The sequence below is a fragment of the Seriola aureovittata genome, chromosome 19, assembly GCF_021018895.1.
Source record: "Seriola aureovittata isolate HTS-2021-v1 ecotype China chromosome 19, ASM2101889v1, whole genome shotgun sequence".
In the NCBI taxonomy this organism is placed as follows: Eukaryota; Metazoa; Chordata; class Actinopteri; order Carangiformes; family Carangidae; genus Seriola; species Seriola aureovittata.
This window is the reverse complement of record NC_079382.1, coordinates 22,626,187-22,646,578: the sequence shown is the minus strand read 5'-3', so window position 1 is coordinate 22,646,578 and position 20,392 is coordinate 22,626,187. Positions and strand designations below refer to the sequence as shown.

Sequence of the window (20,392 nt, the reverse complement as noted above, 5' to 3'; positions counted from 1 at the left end):
TCCAGAACCACAGTGACGTCTTAAAAATCTCATTTGTTTGAGAAACACAAAGATATTGATCATAGAAAACGATGGAAACTAAAAAACATTCACATTTGAGCAGCTACAATTAAAAAACATTCAAAAAGTGACTCAAAATAATAATAGTTTGTCGGTTAACTCTAGTCTTCGTATCTTTTCGGCCTCTCGGTCGTCGCTGTGTTTGGAAACTCTCAGACACTTTCATCCGTTTCTGTCTCAGTGACTGAACAATTAATAATAAATAATAATAAATCGTTAGTACCAGCCCTAAAATGAAAAGGTGAAGGTTTGATTTAGGAAATGTCAAGAATCTGAAACTTTTACTTCATTTCACATTAATTCATTATTTATTTGCGACGGCAGAAATCCTGAAGTTTTGTTTATTAATAGAAAGTAAAAACGTTTGATGTCAGCACTTTATCGGTTTAGATTTATTCATGCTGCGAACTCTCTGATAAAACGCTGGACTTCCTGATCCTTTAATGCTGCTGTGAAGTGACCTCCTAAAACCCCCATCGACTTGCGTTTGCCGAGGGCTCGAGCTCTCAAAGAGATAAAACGGCCTCTCCTCCGAGATGACTGAGCGTCGACGCACATGAAAGAGCGCCGAGTATGAAACCGACGTTATTCACATATGGCCGGGATCGCCCTCATCCCCGAGATGAGACGGCCACATTACGTCCGTGGGACCCGGCGCACCGAGACCCTCCAAACGGCCACCGGACAATGTGTCAATCCAGCAGTGATATTAAAAGTCTCTCCTCAGTAACAATGAAGACAGAGGAGCTGAGAGCAGCAGCCCCATCCCTCATTACTGAACCATGTCACACTCAGGCCAGAGCTGGACTTAACTGAGCCCTGGAATCCATAATCCCCACTCTCCAAGTTCCTCCTGCATTTCATTTGGTCCAGTCCTCAGTAGCTAAAGAAACTGTTTTCAGTTGCCGCTAATAACTACTGACCTGAGGTGACACGGAGCCACAATGGGCCTGAAAAGTTGAACCAGAGAACCTGATTAGGGCTGTGGAGAGGCCCGGAGCCAGAATCAATAGCCGGTCTGTGCGGACTGGGCGGCCGTGGCGCAGGGAGACGACGCAGCCTCCAACAGCCTCCAACAGCATTAGTGATGCCTCATTAAGTTGCACAAACCTCCTCGAGAGAAATTTGTTTTAGAGCGACGGGGAAAAATCTTAATTCAGCGGCAGCGGCGGCAAAGCCCCTCGACAGAGAGGCAGAGCGCTCGCATGAAAAGGCTGGAGGTGTGTGTGTGTGTGTGTGTGTGTGTGTGTGTGTGTATGCGCGTGCGTGGGTTTAGACAGAGATGAGCTACAGGAGGACCTGACCAGGGCCTTGACACGTTTAATTCTACCTGTGATTGTAAAAAGGAAACACACAGAGGGAAGTTTGAGGGAGAGGACGCTGAGTTTTCCTGCAAAAAGCAAATTGAAAAAGAAGAAGAAAAAAAGGCACAAAACTAAACCAAAGCTGTTGAACCAAAACCTGAATCCTGTTTTAGAGACTGAATATCCCCTTTTTTTAAATCTGTGTTTGAATCCAACATCAGCACAGGAGCAGCTGAAGCCCAGACGCAAATGTCGGCATGTTAACCAGGAACGCTTCCTTCCAATGACGACCAGGAAACAGGTTCAGAAGAATCAGACTAACCAGCCGACTCACCTTGGATACTGGGGCTGGTGGAAGGAGGGGGGCGCTCCCAGCAAACTGTTCTGCCTGGAATCTGCAGAGAACAAAAGACGACATGTTCAGAAGTGGTTCTGCTGAGTTTAAAGTTTTTAAAGAAGCAGAGAGCGCGCTCCTCTGAGCAGACACACATTTTACCTGCATGTTAACGGTGTTAACAGCAGCGAGGAGGAGGCGGCTGTTAGCTCTTATTCCTCTGGCTTTTTACATCAAACTTTAACATGAGATTCAGTTTAAATGCTCAGAAGAAGAGAAATATTACTCACACATTATCTAAGTAGACTTTTCTGAGTTAAACTGCAGTGAAACCTGGAGGGAAATCTTCCAATTTGACTGTTTAGAAGCAAAAACTAGGAGGATATGACATTAAACGAGGATACTAATTAACCCCGTTCATGTCGGCTTTAACCTCCGAGATTAAAAAAAAGAAAGAAAAATACCAACTATTTCATTTTAGTCATGGACACAGAACGAATCAGTTGTCATGATAAAATTAAGTTCTTTCAAACGTGGGCTCGCACTGGGCTGCGGAGGTGGAGGTGGGGGGGGGAGAGCGAGAGAGAGAGAGAGAGCGGGAGAGAGAGAGAGCGGTAGCGCCACATTTGCATTTTTTGTTCAGAAAATGAAATAAGCATTCAGCAGGCAGCATTGTGGACGCCTCAAGTACCGTGGTTCCATTGCTGCAAGCCCTTCACAAAGACACACTTAAAAAAAAAAAAAAAAAAAAGAGGAGCGAACGGCTTCTTCCAGATTCACTGTTGCCAAGGCGATGACCAGCTGCGAGCTGCGGACTTGTTTGTTTATAGGGGCAGGCCTGCTGAGTGGCTCGGCTCAGGGTGGGTGAAGGGTGCCATGAAAAGGACCCGGAGGCTCATGTTTACAAACCTGGGAAGGAGTCGGTGTAAAAATTTGGATTCGACCGATTCACGTTCACAGACGCCGATAGTGAAATATCAGCGCTGGGGAGGTTATTGATATCTGTTCCTCGTCAGAGCGGGTCACGTGATCAGAAATGAATGACACATTTCACATATTTACATCTGGGGCTGCGAAGAATGAGTCGACTAATCGATTAGTCGATTGATAGAAATGAATCAATCACTATTTTGACAAAACTATTATTATTTTTATTTTTATTTTTTTTAAAAACAAAACCCTCTAGTTATAGAATATATAACGAATATTTACAGTGTTTCTTCTTCTTCTTGTCTAAATAACTTTGGGTTTTGGACCATAAAAGTACAAAATGGTCGATACTGGAGTTCTGTGGTTTATAAAAAATAAATAAATAAAAATGTTGATTTCTGATTTATCAAGATAAATGCTTGTTGATATTGAGCCCATAGATTTAAATAGATGCATAATTTCCTTAATCCCCGAAGGATAAAGTAGTTTGATCACCAACGCTCAATAACTAAGATGTAGCAGTTCGACAGCAGACGACGAATTAAAATCAAACCGCCACAATAAAAGTAACTAATACACCAACCAGCACATAACCCATTAGTCTAGGTCGGTCACCTGCCTAACCACTAAATAAAAAAACAATATATTGATATAAACAATTAACAAATAAAGAGCCTAAAAGAGGAAATGAGCAAATAAAATACATTAAAATAACGACCTTCTAAATGTCGACAGATGCGTTTATTATTCCTCAGAGTGAATAAATTGCTCACACTAACGTTTCACGGTTGAAGAAGGAACATAATGTTTTTATAAATTTACCAAACCTAGCGTAGCATTTCTGTACTCTAATCTCTCGTTTCTTATTGGCTGACGTTTCCACAGATACTGATGTAAGCTAATATCAGCTGATAGATCGGCCTGGTCCATTTGTGTGCAACAGTGTTTGAGGAAATAATGAAAATGTTCTTACTGTATTTTAGGTAAAGAAATCCTTCATGAATCAAATACTTCCATTAAAAACCACTTGAGTCATTGAGACTCCCTCAGCTCTCTGACATCATTCACAAACATGTTGCACGTTGGTATTATTGATGACTAAATGTGGACACTTGGATGAAGCATGAAGGTCACATGACACGGGACTGACATCTCTGAATCCGCAGCCATCATCAGGTCAGAATTTAAAATTCACTCCAGTACTTTATGATCAAATTCCTGATAAACTAATGACACTCATCAGTCTCTGCTGCACTCCACTGAGTTTAGTGCTAAACATTAGCATGTTAGCATGCTAACACACTCAACTAGCATGATGAACATGATAAACATTAAACCTGCTAAACATTAGCATGTTAGCGCAGCAAGTCTGACCATATTGAAGGTTTTAATCCCACAAACTAACAGTTACACAACATTTCTGGATTAAAATTTAAAACATAATGTAGGTGATAATGTTCCAAGGACCATTAGCATTAAGGTCTAGACCACAACTGAACCTTCTTTATGTTACGTGTTTCCATGTGGAAAACTGACTGAACTCACTCAAACCAAAAACTCTGGACTAAAATAATGTCCCACTGAAAACAAACAAGGATCCGCAGTCATGTTGGACCAACTGATCATAGACACTATATTCATTAAAGGTCCAACACCAGGGACATCACACGAGTCTAAAACCTGGAAGTTAGTGGAGGACAGTTTTTTGGAAGCATTTTGTAAATCATGAAAATCAGTGAAATATGATGAAGAAACTGAAATAATCTGTTTATGAGTTGATAATAAAGGGAAGTCGAGCAGGAAATATTCCGCTGCACAAACTACTAAAAACACACAATTAGCAGCCAGCAGGCAGACCGCTGTCGGCACATTATCATTTTGTTTTTGTCATTCAGTTTTCATGTTTGATTATCTCCTCCACCAACAAACTTTAAGTGGACCACCCAGTTGGGCTCCAATTATAACTCCACAACATTCTGGTCTTCTTTTCCTCATCGCCGGCGATGACTCAAAAGAGAGAATTACAAGTGGACACCTGTCAATCTCCTTAATTAACAATGATCTGAAAGTGTATAGACCTCCAGTCTGCGCCAGACAAAAGCCAACAAAGGATTACGCTTTAAATCCTTAAAACACGCTGTGTCCACTGTATTAATGCAGGGATTACAACCGCGCTAAACAACTAAACGTCTCTCTCCACCTCTTTTCAATTAGTTCAGCGACTATTTGACTCAGCTCCCGTCCAGTCGGCTCAGGGCTGATGACAGACGCAGGACAGTAACTCTTCTGTCTGCTGGACAAAGACGACAAACAGATTCACAAAACTTCATCTGCTTCATGTTTCACCGACCAATAATCAATTTTAGAAAAGATTAAAGCCTCTTAACCAGATAGTTGAGGGAGACGTGGCTAAAATCTGAATGAGAATATTTTTCTGATGTCATCATATCATGAAGAATCTTTAGGAATGGGTAAAATACTTTTTTCAATAATTTCTTGAAGAAATTAACGTTTCTTTTTCTAAAACGGAGATAAATGTTTAATTACATAAACAAACGTAGCTAATTTAATTAACTAGATCAAAACAAGTAAGACTGTGACAGAGAATCTGATGCTGTGGATACATTTTGTTTGGTTTGGTAGAAAAGTATTCAGGTACCAAAGTAAATAATGATTTATAACATTTAAAGACTTTTCTCGACAGCAGAGAAAAGTCTTGTGAGAATGAACAGAATAAAAACATTGCTGTCAACACGACCACATGTAGAATTTGTCCGAGCAGCCAGCGTGAGCAGCCATTATGTGCAGTTGTTCCTCTGAAGTGGCCGGGGCGTTGGGAGGCTTATCAGCCACTGTGGCCGCTGCATCAAACCGTTACTTTGCTGCCCCAGCTAAAATTTGGTGTCACCGTGTGTAAAGACAATAATGGCCACCAGCAGAGACTCCCCGGCTGGTTATTAAACACCAGCTGGTCCGGCCGCGGCACACAAAGCCCTGCAGCGTGTTTCAGAGGCAGCGTGTTGACACATCACCGCAGGAGGTAGCTGCGCCGTCAAAGGGGGAAGTTAACTTTGGTTTCAACCCTCTTCAGAGTGCATCACACACCCGATCAAATGGGATCCTCCCGGATGCTTTTATCAGAGGGGGCCACTGTGTCCAGCGGAGCCACTCGACAGGCTCATTACTGGCCCCGGTCTCCCACAACGCTAATCAGCAACCACTACCCCCCCACCTCCACCACCCCCCACAAAAAAAAAATCACAAAAGCCCAGTGCAGCAAAGCCTGCAGTGATTACTGGCCGAGCAGAGGATTGGCCCTGAGAAAGTGTTATCTGGACAAAAGCAAGCCTCTGGCCTCCTGCTGCAGAATAAGGCCTACTTGTCTGGCTAATCACATTCCTGGAGTCGCCAATATTATAGCTGGTCCACATTAAGTCCAGTTTTTACCATCAATCAAACAGACTCCTGCTGGAATCAGAAAACTCCCTCAGGCACTTGTGCTTTTAACAAGACCAGGTACAAACCTTAAATATGGCTGGGACGTGTACATGTGTGTGAAGGGTGTGATTTGTGAAAAGAAAAAAAAAAAATCATATCAATCACAAGTCCAGGGCAGAATTTCTTTCCCAGTCCGACCATGTGTCACCTTGTCCTCTCCCGTGATCACACACAAAAAACAAAAGGTTAAATGCTAATTTAACAAACTGCAATTAAACTCTGCCAGACGTGCCAAAACAATTATTTATAAACTTCAATATTTAATAGAAAATAATCTCAAAATGCTGCAGCACAACGAGCTGTCAACATAAAAACACATAGGCTATTGTCACAGGAGCGCCGACGGTGAAAGGCTACAGCCACATCAACGAAAACTATCTCCATCCAGACCAACACACCTGAAAACACACACACACACCTGAGCATTCACACACTGAGCATGTGCGGTGTAAACAGGAAGCAGATTGTCTACTCTGCACAACTATGAACAAAGATCAGCAAAGACAGCTGTAGAGTTAAAATACAGAATTTGACAGAACAACAGCTGCTAGAAAAGACAACAAGGTCAGTGACACTGTAATTCATTATCATGTAGCTTTCATCATTTGTAATCGAGGCAGGTGAGACCCAGTGAGGGAGCGACTGTGGTAGTCCACGTCATCGTTTCCAAAGGTCTCTGTTTTCGTTCGTCCGGACTACGACAAATGATGCACTTTAAAAGGAAAACGTAGCAGTGTGGACGGGGCCCAAGTTTATTTCTGATTTTATTCATGTTAGCCTGTTCCATTGTCGAGCTGGCCATCGGGAGGACCGAGAGAAATCCCAATGGGGAAACGGAATCAGAAATACTAGCCACCGGAAATGAGACAAAACACTGACTCCAGCACTTCAGCACAACAATAAAAGCCCTGTTAAGAAATGAAGCGCTTCTGAAATCACTGAAATGTGGGTGGGCTTTAAATTTGAAATGGTTACAGGAACCGCAAAGGTTGGTATTGATGTGTTATGAAGTAACAGGGCAAACGGCAGCAGATCCAAACGAAGCATCATACTAAAATATGAGTATGACCAATTCTACATATCAAACAGAGGGAGGTAGAAATAAAGGCCTGCACCAAGTTAATTAAGTCAATTTAAGGAAATGTAGTAAATAAACTGATGAAGTGATAGAAACTGTTTGTGCACCAATGGTGTAACTTCATCACTCAGTCAGTCAATCAGTCAGGGACATTTGTGCACGCAGCGCTGGCCTGTGGCCGGTTCAGCCAAAAAAAGAAAGAAATAAGATTGAATCATTTCAGAAGTTCAGATTATAAATCTTATTTTAAACAACCGGACTGTTGTTGCTCAAGGAGAAGTCAAAGGTTTAAAACTTTAAACGGTCAAAAATCAGCAGAAATCAAATATAACGTAAATGCTACCTTCACCACTGACACATTTCTGTTCCAGGTACTTCAGCTGATAAAATAAAAATCATCCTCTGTCACTAGAAACAGGCCGAGGATCACAGCTGAGCCAGGCTGAAGATTTGCCATGATTCCCAATTATTAAAATAACAATTTCCCCATGAACGGTGGAAAAGAAAAAAATGGAGCGAGTGAGATTAAAAAAAGAATGTCCTGGACTGCTAATTGGCAAGTTTAACATTAAGAACGAGCGGCAGAGGCCAGGGGAGGTGCTGCCGCAATCTGGAGGAGCCAAAAACCCCCATTTGCATCAAGTGCCACCACAATAGCCACAACTCCCCCGCACGCTATCAGTGGGCAGGAGAGATTATTCATCTACTTGCAAATTGGCACATCAAAGTCAAACTGGAGAAGAGCTGGCAGAGGAGCAGGGGGCTGAGGCCAGGGCCAAGCACAGACTGTGATTAGGAGCTGGGAGAGAGATTCTGCCTCCATATGCGACGTTCGACCATCGTGTTAAAAAGGAACTTTTTAATCATATAACATAGTTATTTGTGTCTAAAGAGGGACGTTCTCCAGCGCCTCCTCTGCCCCTGGGAAGATTTCCTGCTTATCTCATTTACCAGTGAGATACAATATTTTAAATTATTTTGTTCAAAGAGCAATTAATCAATTATTTGAGAAAATAAGTGGCACATTAATTGATGATAATCGCTGTGTGTTTACATTTCTGGAGTTTAGATGATGCTGTTCAGGATAAACAGACGGACACAACGGGGCGCTGCAGTGCTCGCAAATTAGAAGAGAAGTTCATTGGAGCTGATGTCGGGTTTATTATTAGTTTTCAGAGGCAGAAAACTGCATTTAATCTGCGGCAGGCTTAAAGATCGAACATGACTAAGGAGGTTCTGAGGAGGAGCTTATGTCCCTGATCCAAGTCCTTTAATATTGGGTCTCCACCAATTCAGAGTCTGATCTAAAATTCACATTAACCTAAATGTGGATTAAATATGTATCTGACACTTTCAAATAACATCTGAAGGATACAATCTTCATTTCAAGAGCTCCTTGATCCAGAAAAGTCTGAAACTGACGTGACGTGACACCCAGAGAGGCGACGTATCACTCTGTTGGGAGTTATGGAAACTACAAGTTCACTCGCAGTTGGTTTTTATTTGAGAGAAGAGCTTCTTCCCTCACAAAACATCTCTGGCTGAGTTCAGACACCGGCTGCAGAGAGCACTTTAACTCGACGACAAACAAGTTTAATGTTCCGTTACCAAGTTACTCAAGGAATTAACGTTAATTAGCAACAGCTGATACGACCTGCAGCACTGGCTAAAATCGAGAAGCTGCTAACTGAAAATTTTGTTTACTGAGCTTTGCAGAGAGTCAGAGTTTAGCGAATCCGTGCAACATTATTTTGTCAATTTACACATCAGAAACCTCGGGAAGCGTATGTAGAAATCCGTCATTCCCAAACTAACTCTCTTCCATATACAAGCAAAATACTCGTTCTGTATAAAGTACAGGAAAGAAAGGATTGGCTTTTATTCAGCTGATAGCGGTCATTAGCATCGGCTCTGGACGTCTCTAAGCATGATTATTATGACTTATAAAAGTTTGTCCGAACTTTGAAACACATCAGTTTGAAGAGATTACAGGATTAATCCAAACAGTTTAATTTAATTTGAAGAAGTATGAATCTAACAGAGTTCAGCCATCTTGCTTGCTTGTTAAAGTAATAAAATAAAAATGGCTGTTATCAATTAAGAATTGAATATCTGCTATATTTCTCTATTTATTTACATAAAAGTTTCTTCTATAATATTCAATTAGTTTAATATTGAGCAACAAGAATCCCTTTATGTTTTCTTTTGTGTTTCTACGTCCATGTGCCTCCTTCAGGAATCATCAGGGAATAAAGTCTAACCGTATGATATAAATATTACAGATAAATAGATGAACAGTTGTAAATATGATTCATCTGGTTCCACAAAATGTCATTTCAACATATTTTCTGTTGTATGCGATAAAAGAAACAAACAGTGATGATTGCTGATTGGGAGCCTGAAGGATCAATTCACTTATTTTATTACAAAACTTTCACTTCATGTTTGATCAAACTCTGCTGAACTGATGAGCATCTTATTCTAATGTAATTATTCATTATCATTTATTAATCTGTTATTTTATTATTAATTTTCTGTTTGCTGATGTTATTGTAGCTTTTTAAATCTATCTTATTGTATCTCATTGTCAGCTTTCTTATTTGATTAGTCCTTTTCTTTTTCGTCTGTGAACCTGTATGAAAAGTGCTATACAAATAAAGTTGGATTGATTGATTGATATTTCGCCAAGCGGTTGTTTTGTTATTTGCACCAATGAGAATGCAGATTGGAATAGACAGGAAGTAGAAGTGTTTCTATGACACGTTCCTGAGGCACTCCTTTGACAGTATTGAAAATGCTTTAATTCTTTAAACCACTGTAGCTGTAATTATTCTTTTAACTGTGATGTGTGAATAATTATTTGGATCTTAATTGCTGCAGTGCAGTTAATTAACTCAGTTTTCTGAACTTATTTAACTGTTGTATGTGACTGAACAATCATTTATCGTCACATCCACATTATTTTCTTTCTCGTGCAGAAATCCTCTGTAAACGTCAGTAAACTGTGTCGTCCAACCTCGACTGATTCATATCACATCTAACGCTGGATTGTGACTGTGAGAAGATTCAGTCTTCATCACTTCATCAGTCACAATCATGGCTCATTTACATCATGGTCTAAAAATATATACAGGGCCAAATCCAGTATCATTATCTGTGCTACAAACAAAGCATCCCATTAAACTTGTACTTCACTGTCTGACGTATTCGAACTGGCTCCTCTTAATGTGTGTGTTTCTTACGTTGGAAGGGCTGGTGGCCGCCGCTGTGTGGAGGACGGTAGTTTCCTTGCTGGTAGTTGCTTGGTGGTGGAGTGTTGCTGTACTGTCCTCCACTGTGCTGGTTCCTGTTCACACTGTGACTGTAGAAGAAGAAGAACAGGCTGTGAAACCCAATTCAAATCAACAAAACATTACCACAGTTTCACCATCTTTGCTTATCTCCATAGAAATTCCAGGTAGTCACAAAAAGCCTCTGAGTCTGAGTTAATTCAACCATTAGTCCAGAAACAGGCCCAGGAGCTGCTTCAGTTTGGACGTGTTTTTTCAGCTACAGGTGAGACTTCAAATACAACCCACAGAGGTCTGTGTGAGGAACACATCTGTGAATTTGCAGGTGCATCAGATGCCAAATATAGTCCGTAGAATTGAATTAAGTCATAATTTGTTTTTATCATTTTAAAAGGTCAGATATGTACAAAATGGACGACGTGTCCATTTCAAAAATAATCTAAAAACACGTTCTCTTTATCAGATTTTAATGTTTTGCAGCGAGCTCCAACATGGACACACACTTCTCTGCCCAATGAGAAGTTTTAATTGTTTCATGTTAGAAAACAACGTCTGTGTCTGAGGCTTCGTCACTGGTTTGAAGGGGGAGGAGCCAACAGTCAGAAAAGGCGTCTGTGCTCCAAAGATTCAAGATTTAGTGTTTGAATTAAAATGTGATGTCAGTTGTTTATTGCACAATGTCCATATTTGTCTTATATTTATATTTTTTATAATATTATTTATATATTATAACATTTTGATTATAAATAATTTATTGGTAAATGTTCTATTTATATTTAATCTATCTGACATGCAGTACTCGCTTTGCTTTATCTTTCTTTATATTCTTTCCTCTTCCTGTGTTTACTGTTGTCTCGTATGGAAAAACCTACTTGGCAATAAACCTGATTCTGATGTTGCCATTAACTGTCAATCAAATCTGAGTTTTTGAATAATTAAGTCTTAAGAAATAAGTAAGGATGTTTTTTTTTTTTTTTTTTTACTAACGTTAACATTGCTTGCATGACTCCTACATGTTACAAATAAATCCTTAAGATATGAAAACAAATATTCAAGGCCTTTAAGACATTTAAGACTCCACAGGGATCAGATCAGCAGTTCTTACACATTTGCTCTGCCTCATAAACCACATTAAAATGGTTAAAAACTAAAGGATTTACACAACACAAGATGGTCAGATAATGAAGTTTAAACGTTTTTTCTGCAGCTGTAATCAGACTCGTCCGGCTGGATGCTGATCTCTGCAATCGGCTCCATTATTTGCCCTCAAACTACATGACATCTGATTTCAAAATCAAAGCAACAGAGAAAAAAAAAAAAATCCTCTTAGCAATTTTCTCCTGGTTTTTCTGCTCACCAGCCTCGGAGCACCTGCCTGTTTGGCCCCATCAACGCACATAACTGCCTGAATTACTGAATTGACTTAGTTTAGCAGGAAGAGAAAAAAAAAAGAGGGAATACATGGTGTTTCTTCAATCCCTGCATAATTAATTCCTAAACACGCCACAGTCGGACCGAGCCAGATGTTCAATTATTCACATTTCCTTAATGATAATATCAATGTGTGGAGGAGAGAGCTTAGATCATAATCAAGGATGGCTGGTTAATGGGGACCGTTGGGGGGGGGGGGGGGGGGGGGGGTACAAACATTTAAACACATTTTCCATTTGAAAATACTGTACTCGTCTCCCAGATCTGAACACTGAGTCACTGCAGAATCAGCAGTCATTGTTTAACACTGCTCACTATAACATTATATCATCACACAGCAAGACATTTCACAGGCAGGTGTGTGTGTTTAATAACACATGTAACAAGGACTAACGGCCTGTTGTAAGAGCAAAGGATGTTACAAACTACTGTGACTTTCGAAATGTAACATTGCATGAGGATGACAATGTGATGAGCTTCAAATGTGGAATTAATTTAACGTCTGATTTTTGTGGAGACTTTTTCTTTGTTTCCTTCCAGACATTAAAATATTATAGATAATGCAGATTTAAAGCTCCTCCAGTGTAAAGGTCTGTGTCCATGTGTAGTGTGATTATAGATCAGCTCTAGCTTCTATATTAATACTGTGAAAGTATCAAAGCCTCAGTCCACAGAGAAATGCACACAGCCTGTATTCAGAAACTGAGCCTTAAAACCAGCCGTCAGGACTTCTGGAACTTTGTGATGTCACAACAAAGCAGTCACCAAGCCCCGCCCACCTGGACCCACCATCCAAACCTTGCAGGATTTGGTTTCTCTGAGTGTTTTTACCTGAAATCTGCTATATTTTTATTGGATCACTCAGAAAACAGTCAGCCAATCAGAAGAGAGGATCAGAGCCTCCTCTCTTCTGATTGGCTCACTGACCTGTTGTTACTAGAGCTGCAGAGAGAAGCCTGAGAGAGGAGATGTAAAACTACACTGAGATGGTTTTGGGTTCTTAAAACCACAAATGTATCTTCTGATGGATCAACACTTCAAATAAAAACATAGAAAAAGAAAAAAATATGGAGCTTTAGGTGTTAACTTGAATATAAACTGAAACTATCTACTTATCAGTCTGTATCCTGATGTTATAGATTTTCCCTTTGAGCAAACCTATTGTGTTTTTACATTAACTCAACTACAGCTTCAGCGGCAACACTTGACACTCCTGACTTTTCCACTGGTTAGAAATACGTTGTATGTTTCATTCTGTGAGAAAAAGTCTCACTTCTCATTCGTCTGATGCACAGGTATGATTTTTCCATCGTCTTTATGGCTGTTAAATGAACAGTAATAGATAACCTTACCCCAGAGCCCTGAAGCCGGACTGGTCCAGGTGAGCCCGCTGCCTGTTGGGGTTGAAGCCCAGCTGGGGTCTCCACGATTCCCGGTTCCCCTTCTCCCAGTCACCTGGTTTCAGGACCTTATTGGGAATCCTGAAAACAAACAAACAAACAAACAAACAAACTTAAAGCTGCAGTGGGAAATATTATTATATGAAAATACTTTCCTATGATTGGTGAACATAACAGAGAGAGGAGTGCTGTTCTCTCTGGGTGGGGCCCTGTGGATTTGTTTGGATAAACTTAAGGCTAGTGTTGAATAATTAGATAACTAATTAATAAATATACATATTAAATGTGATCACACACTTGGCTCTAGTCACTTCCAGTGGCCATTATCTTGTCATTATTTAGATATTTAATGGAGTAAACGATTAATCGTCACCACAACTGAGAGACTATTATATAATAATAAAAATAACTAATAAAAATTAGAGCCTGACCAATATTTCACTTTTGGGGCCGATGCTGATACCGATATTAGAGAGTAAAAAAATTCTGATAATGATATACCGGCTGGTAGATAGATAGATACATATATATTTATATATTTATATTTATAAACACTTGTGAAAAAGATATGAAATGACAGCAGGACATTTTACAGTTTAACAATAAACTTCCAAAATTACACTTTTGCACTGAAACGATGAAAAAACGTCAGAACGAATCTCTAAAACAAGAGACTCATCACTGACAAATGGAGGCTGGAGCCGATCCCTCACATTGGATGAGGGCTGGGTAAAGATGGCCAGTCTATCACAGGGCCAACGTATAGAGACACTGTCCTGCTGCTCCAAATACTCACTACAGCAACGAATGTGGATTAATCCACCGCTGAAAATAGTCCCTAACAAATGTCCTACTTACTCCTGTCTGAATAACACTTCCTACAAACCACTATATATTATTCTCCTCTAAAAATGAAAATACATATTTATGAGGTGTTTTTAAAGAGTAATGTCTTCAGTAGGAACCAATGGGCTCGGAGCCGAGCGCCAAAGACGGAGCAGGGAGGTCAGAAAGTGCTGAGTGACAGACTGACACATTGTTGGTTTTCAGAATTTCACGGGATTTGTGGACTATCAGAAAAACATAGAATATCACCAGACGTACCCTTTAATAATGAGGAGTGGGAAATAAAAGAGTCTTTGATGTTTTGAAAAGAATTTATGAGATAAATAAAGTTGGAAAAAGAAAAAAAAAAACCCTCACTTGGCTCCAGGCAGGAGGACCGCCTTGAACACAAAGCCATCTGCATACTCAGGATCCTTGAACTTCACTCTGGAAAATAGAGGAAAACCGTTTTCAATGAGTCAAGAGTTTCATTAGCTCACATTTTTAAAAGACTTTTTTTTTTTTTTTTTTTTAAAGGAAAAAATCTCCCTTCAACACAGAGACCCCAAGTTTGTGATGTTTCATGTCGAGGATTATTCTGTGATGAAGTGTTGTCATTTTCTTCTCAACCTGCCTCGCCTGCTTCACTCTGTCATTTCCTACGTGTTCCTGAATGTCTTTTCACCCTCGCAGAACGGCTGCACACTTGTATTATTGTAATGAAAGGTGGGTGTACAGATGCAGAGCTCGACACTGCAATGAGTCTAAAATTAATCTGCTGTGGAGCGGCACTGTAAAGAGTCTCTCTGCGAATCACTGGGAAAGAAAGAACACACACCGAGATATCGGTCTGAGGTCGTTTGTTTACATAAATTACATGTATGTGTATATGCACATAGAATAATATGTAATGTTTACTGTGAGCTGAAACACATACACTGTGATTTTTAACTGCACGTGAAGGTTTGTTACGTTCATTTAAGGCTCGTCTTTGTGCTTCAAGCTGCAGGCTTTACGAATTTAACAGGTAGAAGCAACTACTTCAGTAACATAATGCCAGCTTCTCCTGTAATGAGAATTTGCTGTTTTCTCTCTCTATATATATTTTATTTTAATTTTTGTTGGACGTGTCAGGACATTTGATGTAGAACAGGTTAAAAGATCAACTGATTCATCAAAAACATCGACAGTCACAATAAGCTGGAGGGCGGGGGCATTTTGAATGTGCATCCTTTGTGTTAGTTTGATATAATCTTGAACTTGACTCATCTTAGAGAGACCTGGCTGGCACCCCTTATAAAAAAAAAAAAAAAAAATCGAACTTAGTAATAATAACTGTCTCAATATGCAGTCATGTGATGTCCCCGTCTTTGTCTTGCAAATAGGAAGGATTCTGTCTTTAATTGCATTAAATCTAGTTTCTTCTTATTGAGTTCACCTCCTCTCCTGTTTCCATCATCTGAACATTTCATTAAATTGTTCTTTGTGCCAGTCGCTCAAACACATGCAGAGTCAGAGTTCAGGGATAAGCAAAAAAAAAAAAAGTGTCTGTCAATGCTGCACAGTAAAAGACAGAGGATCCAGCCTGTGAAGCTGCGTATCATCAGCATCGACCGAAAACCAGCACGTGGCAAATATCTCAACCTCAACGGAAGGACTTCATGTAAACCAACATGTTCTACACTCAGTTTAAACGACAGACGGTTCTTACCCAATCGAAATGTTCTGTGAGATGTCACGCAGCATGGGGATGGGCGACGTCACCGACCTGAAGAACAAACATCAAACAAAACTGAATAAACCAGGTTCAGCCACAGAGTCGTCACGCCGGACCGGCTCCACTCCAGTGACTGTTCATTAAAAGTGAATGTGGGACAAAATTGTAAAAAGTGAGAGTAAAGCAGGCGTTCCCTTACTTATCTGGTAGAATAGGGTCGTCATCAAGATTTAATATACCTTGGATTCCATGGCACAGCTCTGCAGGGATCTCAGTGCCCTGAGGGAGACAAAGCTGTTTACTGACCAGTAAAACATCCACTCACTGTATTATTCACCCTGTTGCATGCACGGTTCGAATCCCCAGAGGATGAACTCTCTGCTTCACACAGAAGATTTAACAGTGCATTTAAACAGGAGGTGTTTCAGTTCCTCAGTCTGATAATCAATACAGTTAATCAATACAGCCATTTACACCGGCCACACAACGGCTCTGTAACCGACACTTCAAGTCTATTTTGCATGTGACTTAAGTGATTATGCGATGAGCTCCGCTGGTGAAGTTCAGTTGACCTACACTCGATACTGTGCCTGAATGCACCGTGTGTGAACAAAAACAGGCTGAAGACGTGTAAAAGGATCGAATATTTTCATTACATTGTATTTGCATTGTATTGTTATTTTAATTGTACAGCACTTTGGTCAACAGTGTTGTTTTTAAAAAGTGCTTTATAAATAAAACTGGATTGGGAATCCATTCCTGTTCCTCAGAGGTTGAACCTTTTCCATTTCAATGAGCCCATCAGCTGTTGTGTTGTTCCATCAGCAGGACAAACTAACATGTTCTTCTACTACCAGTAAAACAGATACAGAATCAATCTATTGTTTGCTCTTTGGGATATAATGAACACAGAGCTCAGCTTTTCATCTTGTTTTCAGTAATTTGCCTTTTAACAGTCTTTAACTGACAACAGTGATGTGTCTGTCTCAGACAGCGACAGTGTTCGCAGATTGACTTGCTGCTGCATTTTGCTTCACTGTTGCTCATTAAGTCGTTTTCACCCAGTGAGTAAAATGAACAAATGCTTTGGTTCATAAATGTATAATCAACATGACGAAATCCAAGGCAACACCTGCAAAACCACACGACACATCTGCAGCAGAGTGACACAGCAGCAGCAGCAGCTGACTCTGTGTGTGTGTGTGTGTGTGTGTGTGTGTGTGTGTGTGTGTGTGTGTGTGTGTGTGTGTGTGTGTGTGTGTGTTATTCCACAGTTATTTGTCCTTTGACCTTTTGGATATACAATGACATCACTTCATCATTTCATCCTATTAGACATTTGTGCTAACAGTCACACCAGGAGCTAGCTGGTTAGCATGACAGCATCGGCGCATGTTTAACGGCGCTGCGGACAGTTTAGCATTCCACTAACTGCAAAAAGCTAACAGCTAACTGCTGCTGTCCGACCGTCTGTCGACCAGAGGCTTCAAGGTCACAAAAACTACATCCACACTTCCTGTCCGAGACGAGCTCAGAGCTTCAGAATAAAAGCACCTGTGATTCCACTTTAATTCATTTCACTATAACAGCACTTTCTTTAACTTTATTCTAAGAGTAGTTTAAGTGTATTTTACTTCACTTAATCACAACAGAAGTGTAATTAAGTAACAGATAGAAGACTAAGATATTGGCCCGTTCTTCAGTGGTTATCCTAATGACAGATTTTTTTGTTAGCGTGGCTGTAAGACAGAGCCAAGGGGTTTATAGCAAAATGCTGCTGAAATAAAACTCTGACATGTGATGTGTATTGTTGTTGGAAACATCTAATCGCATTACTTAAATTAAAATACATATTGAATCGGGAGATAAGCTTGTTGTCCGAGCAATACTGTGTTGTCAGGTTGACAGCGAAACATTTCAGTTGCTCATGTTTCGCCACATTTCAAATCAGGACTGGTGATTTCTGGTTGAAAGCAAAGAAAACTTAATGTGTTTAAAAAGAAACTTCTGGCTATATGTGTGATATATCAGCTGATCTAATGTGTCCGGGGGTCTGAGTTTTGTTACCTCGATAGATTCTGTGCGGTAGAGTTCGTGGACAAAGTCGAAGAGCGGGTGAGATTTGCTGATAAACAGCACGTCGCTTCCCAGGCTGTTTCTCTTCACTGCAACAGAGAACAGACAGCAGCTGTGGTCAGGGAGGCAAAACCAGTGATCAGAGGTTACTGGACAGACTGGAGGGAAAGGGAAAGGAAGAGAAACCGAATCTCTCAGAGGGAAAGGAAAGGAACAAAACAGGACAGACGGATCTTTTCCTCATTAGAATTAACAGCAGTTGCAGCTCAAGCTTTGCTGTTATTGAAACATAAACATTTAACATTAAGCGCAGACATGTTCGGTTTAAGATGCCTGCACCACATGTGGACCATCCTCTCTTTCTACTGTTAACTGCTGATGTTAACTGACTCTGGCTAGTTTTAAATTAGTAACATTCATATACAAACACTGAGATGTGACACACCAACACCTTTAATTCCAGCTCCAGTTAACTGCTGGAGTTGTGCTCACCTTCCTCAGGTGTGAGGTCGGGGTAGACGTCCGCCAGAGCCGCCCTCAGCCGACGTTCATCCACAAATGGCAGCAGGGCAACGCCTTCAAAACAAAGCACACACACAGAATAACTGCACTCAAAGTGACTTCTGAGTGTGAGGTACGCCTGAAACGTAATTCAAGTAAAAATTACAATGCTCTTCAAGTGCTTTTGGAGTTTGGATTTGAACTTCTCACCCTGAAGGTGAGGTTTGAAGGAGGCAAAACTTTTAAATATTTAGCCCCTGTAAGGCTCAGAGAGAAGTCATAAAAACACATCCTGTGATGATTAAAAATGATTTTATTTTGAAGAGTCTCGACAGGAGTTTAGTCAACGTGTTGCGATAAAGCAGTTTGGATGAGTCAGTAATATCACAAACCACCTTTGAATTCTGGGTCTCTCAGCCGGACTGTGACTCACCTTGCCAGGCGTACTTCTTGCCGTTGAGATCAATGGCGAAGTCATCGGGGTAGAAGTCAATGATGGAAGAAACCTGTGTCAAAGTAAGAGTTTAACAGAAGCTGAAGAGACCGATACAAGTACAACAACTTAGAGAAGCTTATTTCATATTATTTTCAGTTGTTAGAAAGTCTTCATTTCTCTACGAGACCTTTACAAGTCATTGAAACTAAAATTAAATACTTCACACACAATCTTATCTTCAGGGAATGGACTGTTTCCCAAAGTTTTCTTTTCGTTGTAATATATTCCCAAATTTTTAAAAACCTGAGTTGTCACCAGTCTCGATCTCCCTGCACCTCATTCTGGACTCTTAGAAGGCCCCACATAGTGTAAAGGTCTGTGTCCATGTGTAGTGTGATTATAGATCAGCTCTAGCTTCTATATTAATACTGTGAAAGTATCAAAGCCTCAGTCCACAGAGAAATGCACACAGCCTGTATTCAGAAACTGAGCCTTAAAACCAGCCGTCAGGACTTCTGGAACTTTGTGATGTCACAACAAAGCAGTCACCAAGCCCCGCCCACCTGGACCCACCATCCAAACCTTGCAGGATTTGGTTTCTCTGAGTGTTTTTACCTGAAATCTGCTTTATTTTTATTTGATCACTCAGAAAACAGTCAGCCAATCAGAAGAGAGAGGCTCAGGGCCTCCTCTCCTCTGATTGGATCACCGACCTGTTGTTGCTAGAGCTCCAGAGAGAAGCCTGAGAGAGGAGATGTAAAACTACACTGAGATGGTTTTCGGGCTCTTAACACTACAAATATATCTTCTTATGGATCAACACTTCAAAATAAAACACAGAATAGGAAAATATGAAGCTTTAAAACTTACTGGGTTGCTCATGAGGTTCCGCCATGTTTCAGGCAGGAAGTTGCCGCTGGCAGCAGGAAACACTGACATCAGCTGCTCCAGGGGCTTAAACTGCACAGAATCACAGCACACAGGTCATTTACACACTCGTATGTATTTTAGAAACTAATTAATGGAATATTTGTTGCCTAAAATATCAGATTTCATTTTGATGTGAAGTCTTGATGATGATGTTGATGTTTAAATCCTTTAATTACAATTTAAAATAAAAAGTTAGAAAAAGATCTGGTTAACTGGCGTCTGATTGGTGCAAAACAAAGACAGGAGAAAAGTCTCTTCTTACTGGTTTGGTTCCCTTCTCGAACTCGGTGAACATCTCTTTGATGTCTTTGAAGTCGGAGGCGAACGGGGCGTAGTGGAACGGGAAGTACCATTTCCAGGAAGCACAGCCCTGCAAATCAACACAGACACTGACGTTAATACGAGTCTGTCCATCCTGCTTCACACACGTCACATGATGCTTCAGTTTTACCGAAACCACAACCTTCGAATGTTGGTGGCTGAAATACAGAAAATATATATTCACCATTTACCTACAGCTTTTCATTATCAGTTTATCCGTTCACTTCACATTCTTACTGCCAAGTGTATTTGAATAAGAGC

General features: G+C 40.4%; 1 protein-coding gene across 2 annotated transcripts in view; it reads right to left on the bottom strand.

Moving 5' to 3' along the window:
• The window catches only part of xrn2 (5'-3' exoribonuclease 2), a 37,891-nt gene that overhangs the window by 3,120 nt on the left and 14,379 nt on the right, over window positions 1-20,392 (bottom strand). For both annotated transcript variants that reach the window (XM_056405698.1, XM_056405699.1), the window contains 11 exons: window positions 20,073-20,180; window positions 19,751-19,840; window positions 18,878-18,950; window positions 18,436-18,519; window positions 17,935-18,032; window positions 16,067-16,146; window positions 15,862-15,918; window positions 14,529-14,597; window positions 13,278-13,406; window positions 10,447-10,565; window positions 1,699-1,759 (listed from right to left, as the gene is read on the bottom strand). In XM_056405698.1, the coding sequence (XP_056261673.1) occupies window positions 1,699-1,759; window positions 10,447-10,565; window positions 13,278-13,406; window positions 14,529-14,597; window positions 15,862-15,918; window positions 16,067-16,146; window positions 17,935-18,032; window positions 18,436-18,519; window positions 18,878-18,950; window positions 19,751-19,840; window positions 20,073-20,180 (968 nt within the window). The remainder of the gene's footprint in view (window positions 1-1,698; window positions 1,760-10,446; window positions 10,566-13,277; window positions 13,407-14,528; window positions 14,598-15,861; window positions 15,919-16,066; window positions 16,147-17,934; window positions 18,033-18,435; window positions 18,520-18,877; window positions 18,951-19,750; window positions 19,841-20,072; window positions 20,181-20,392) is intronic.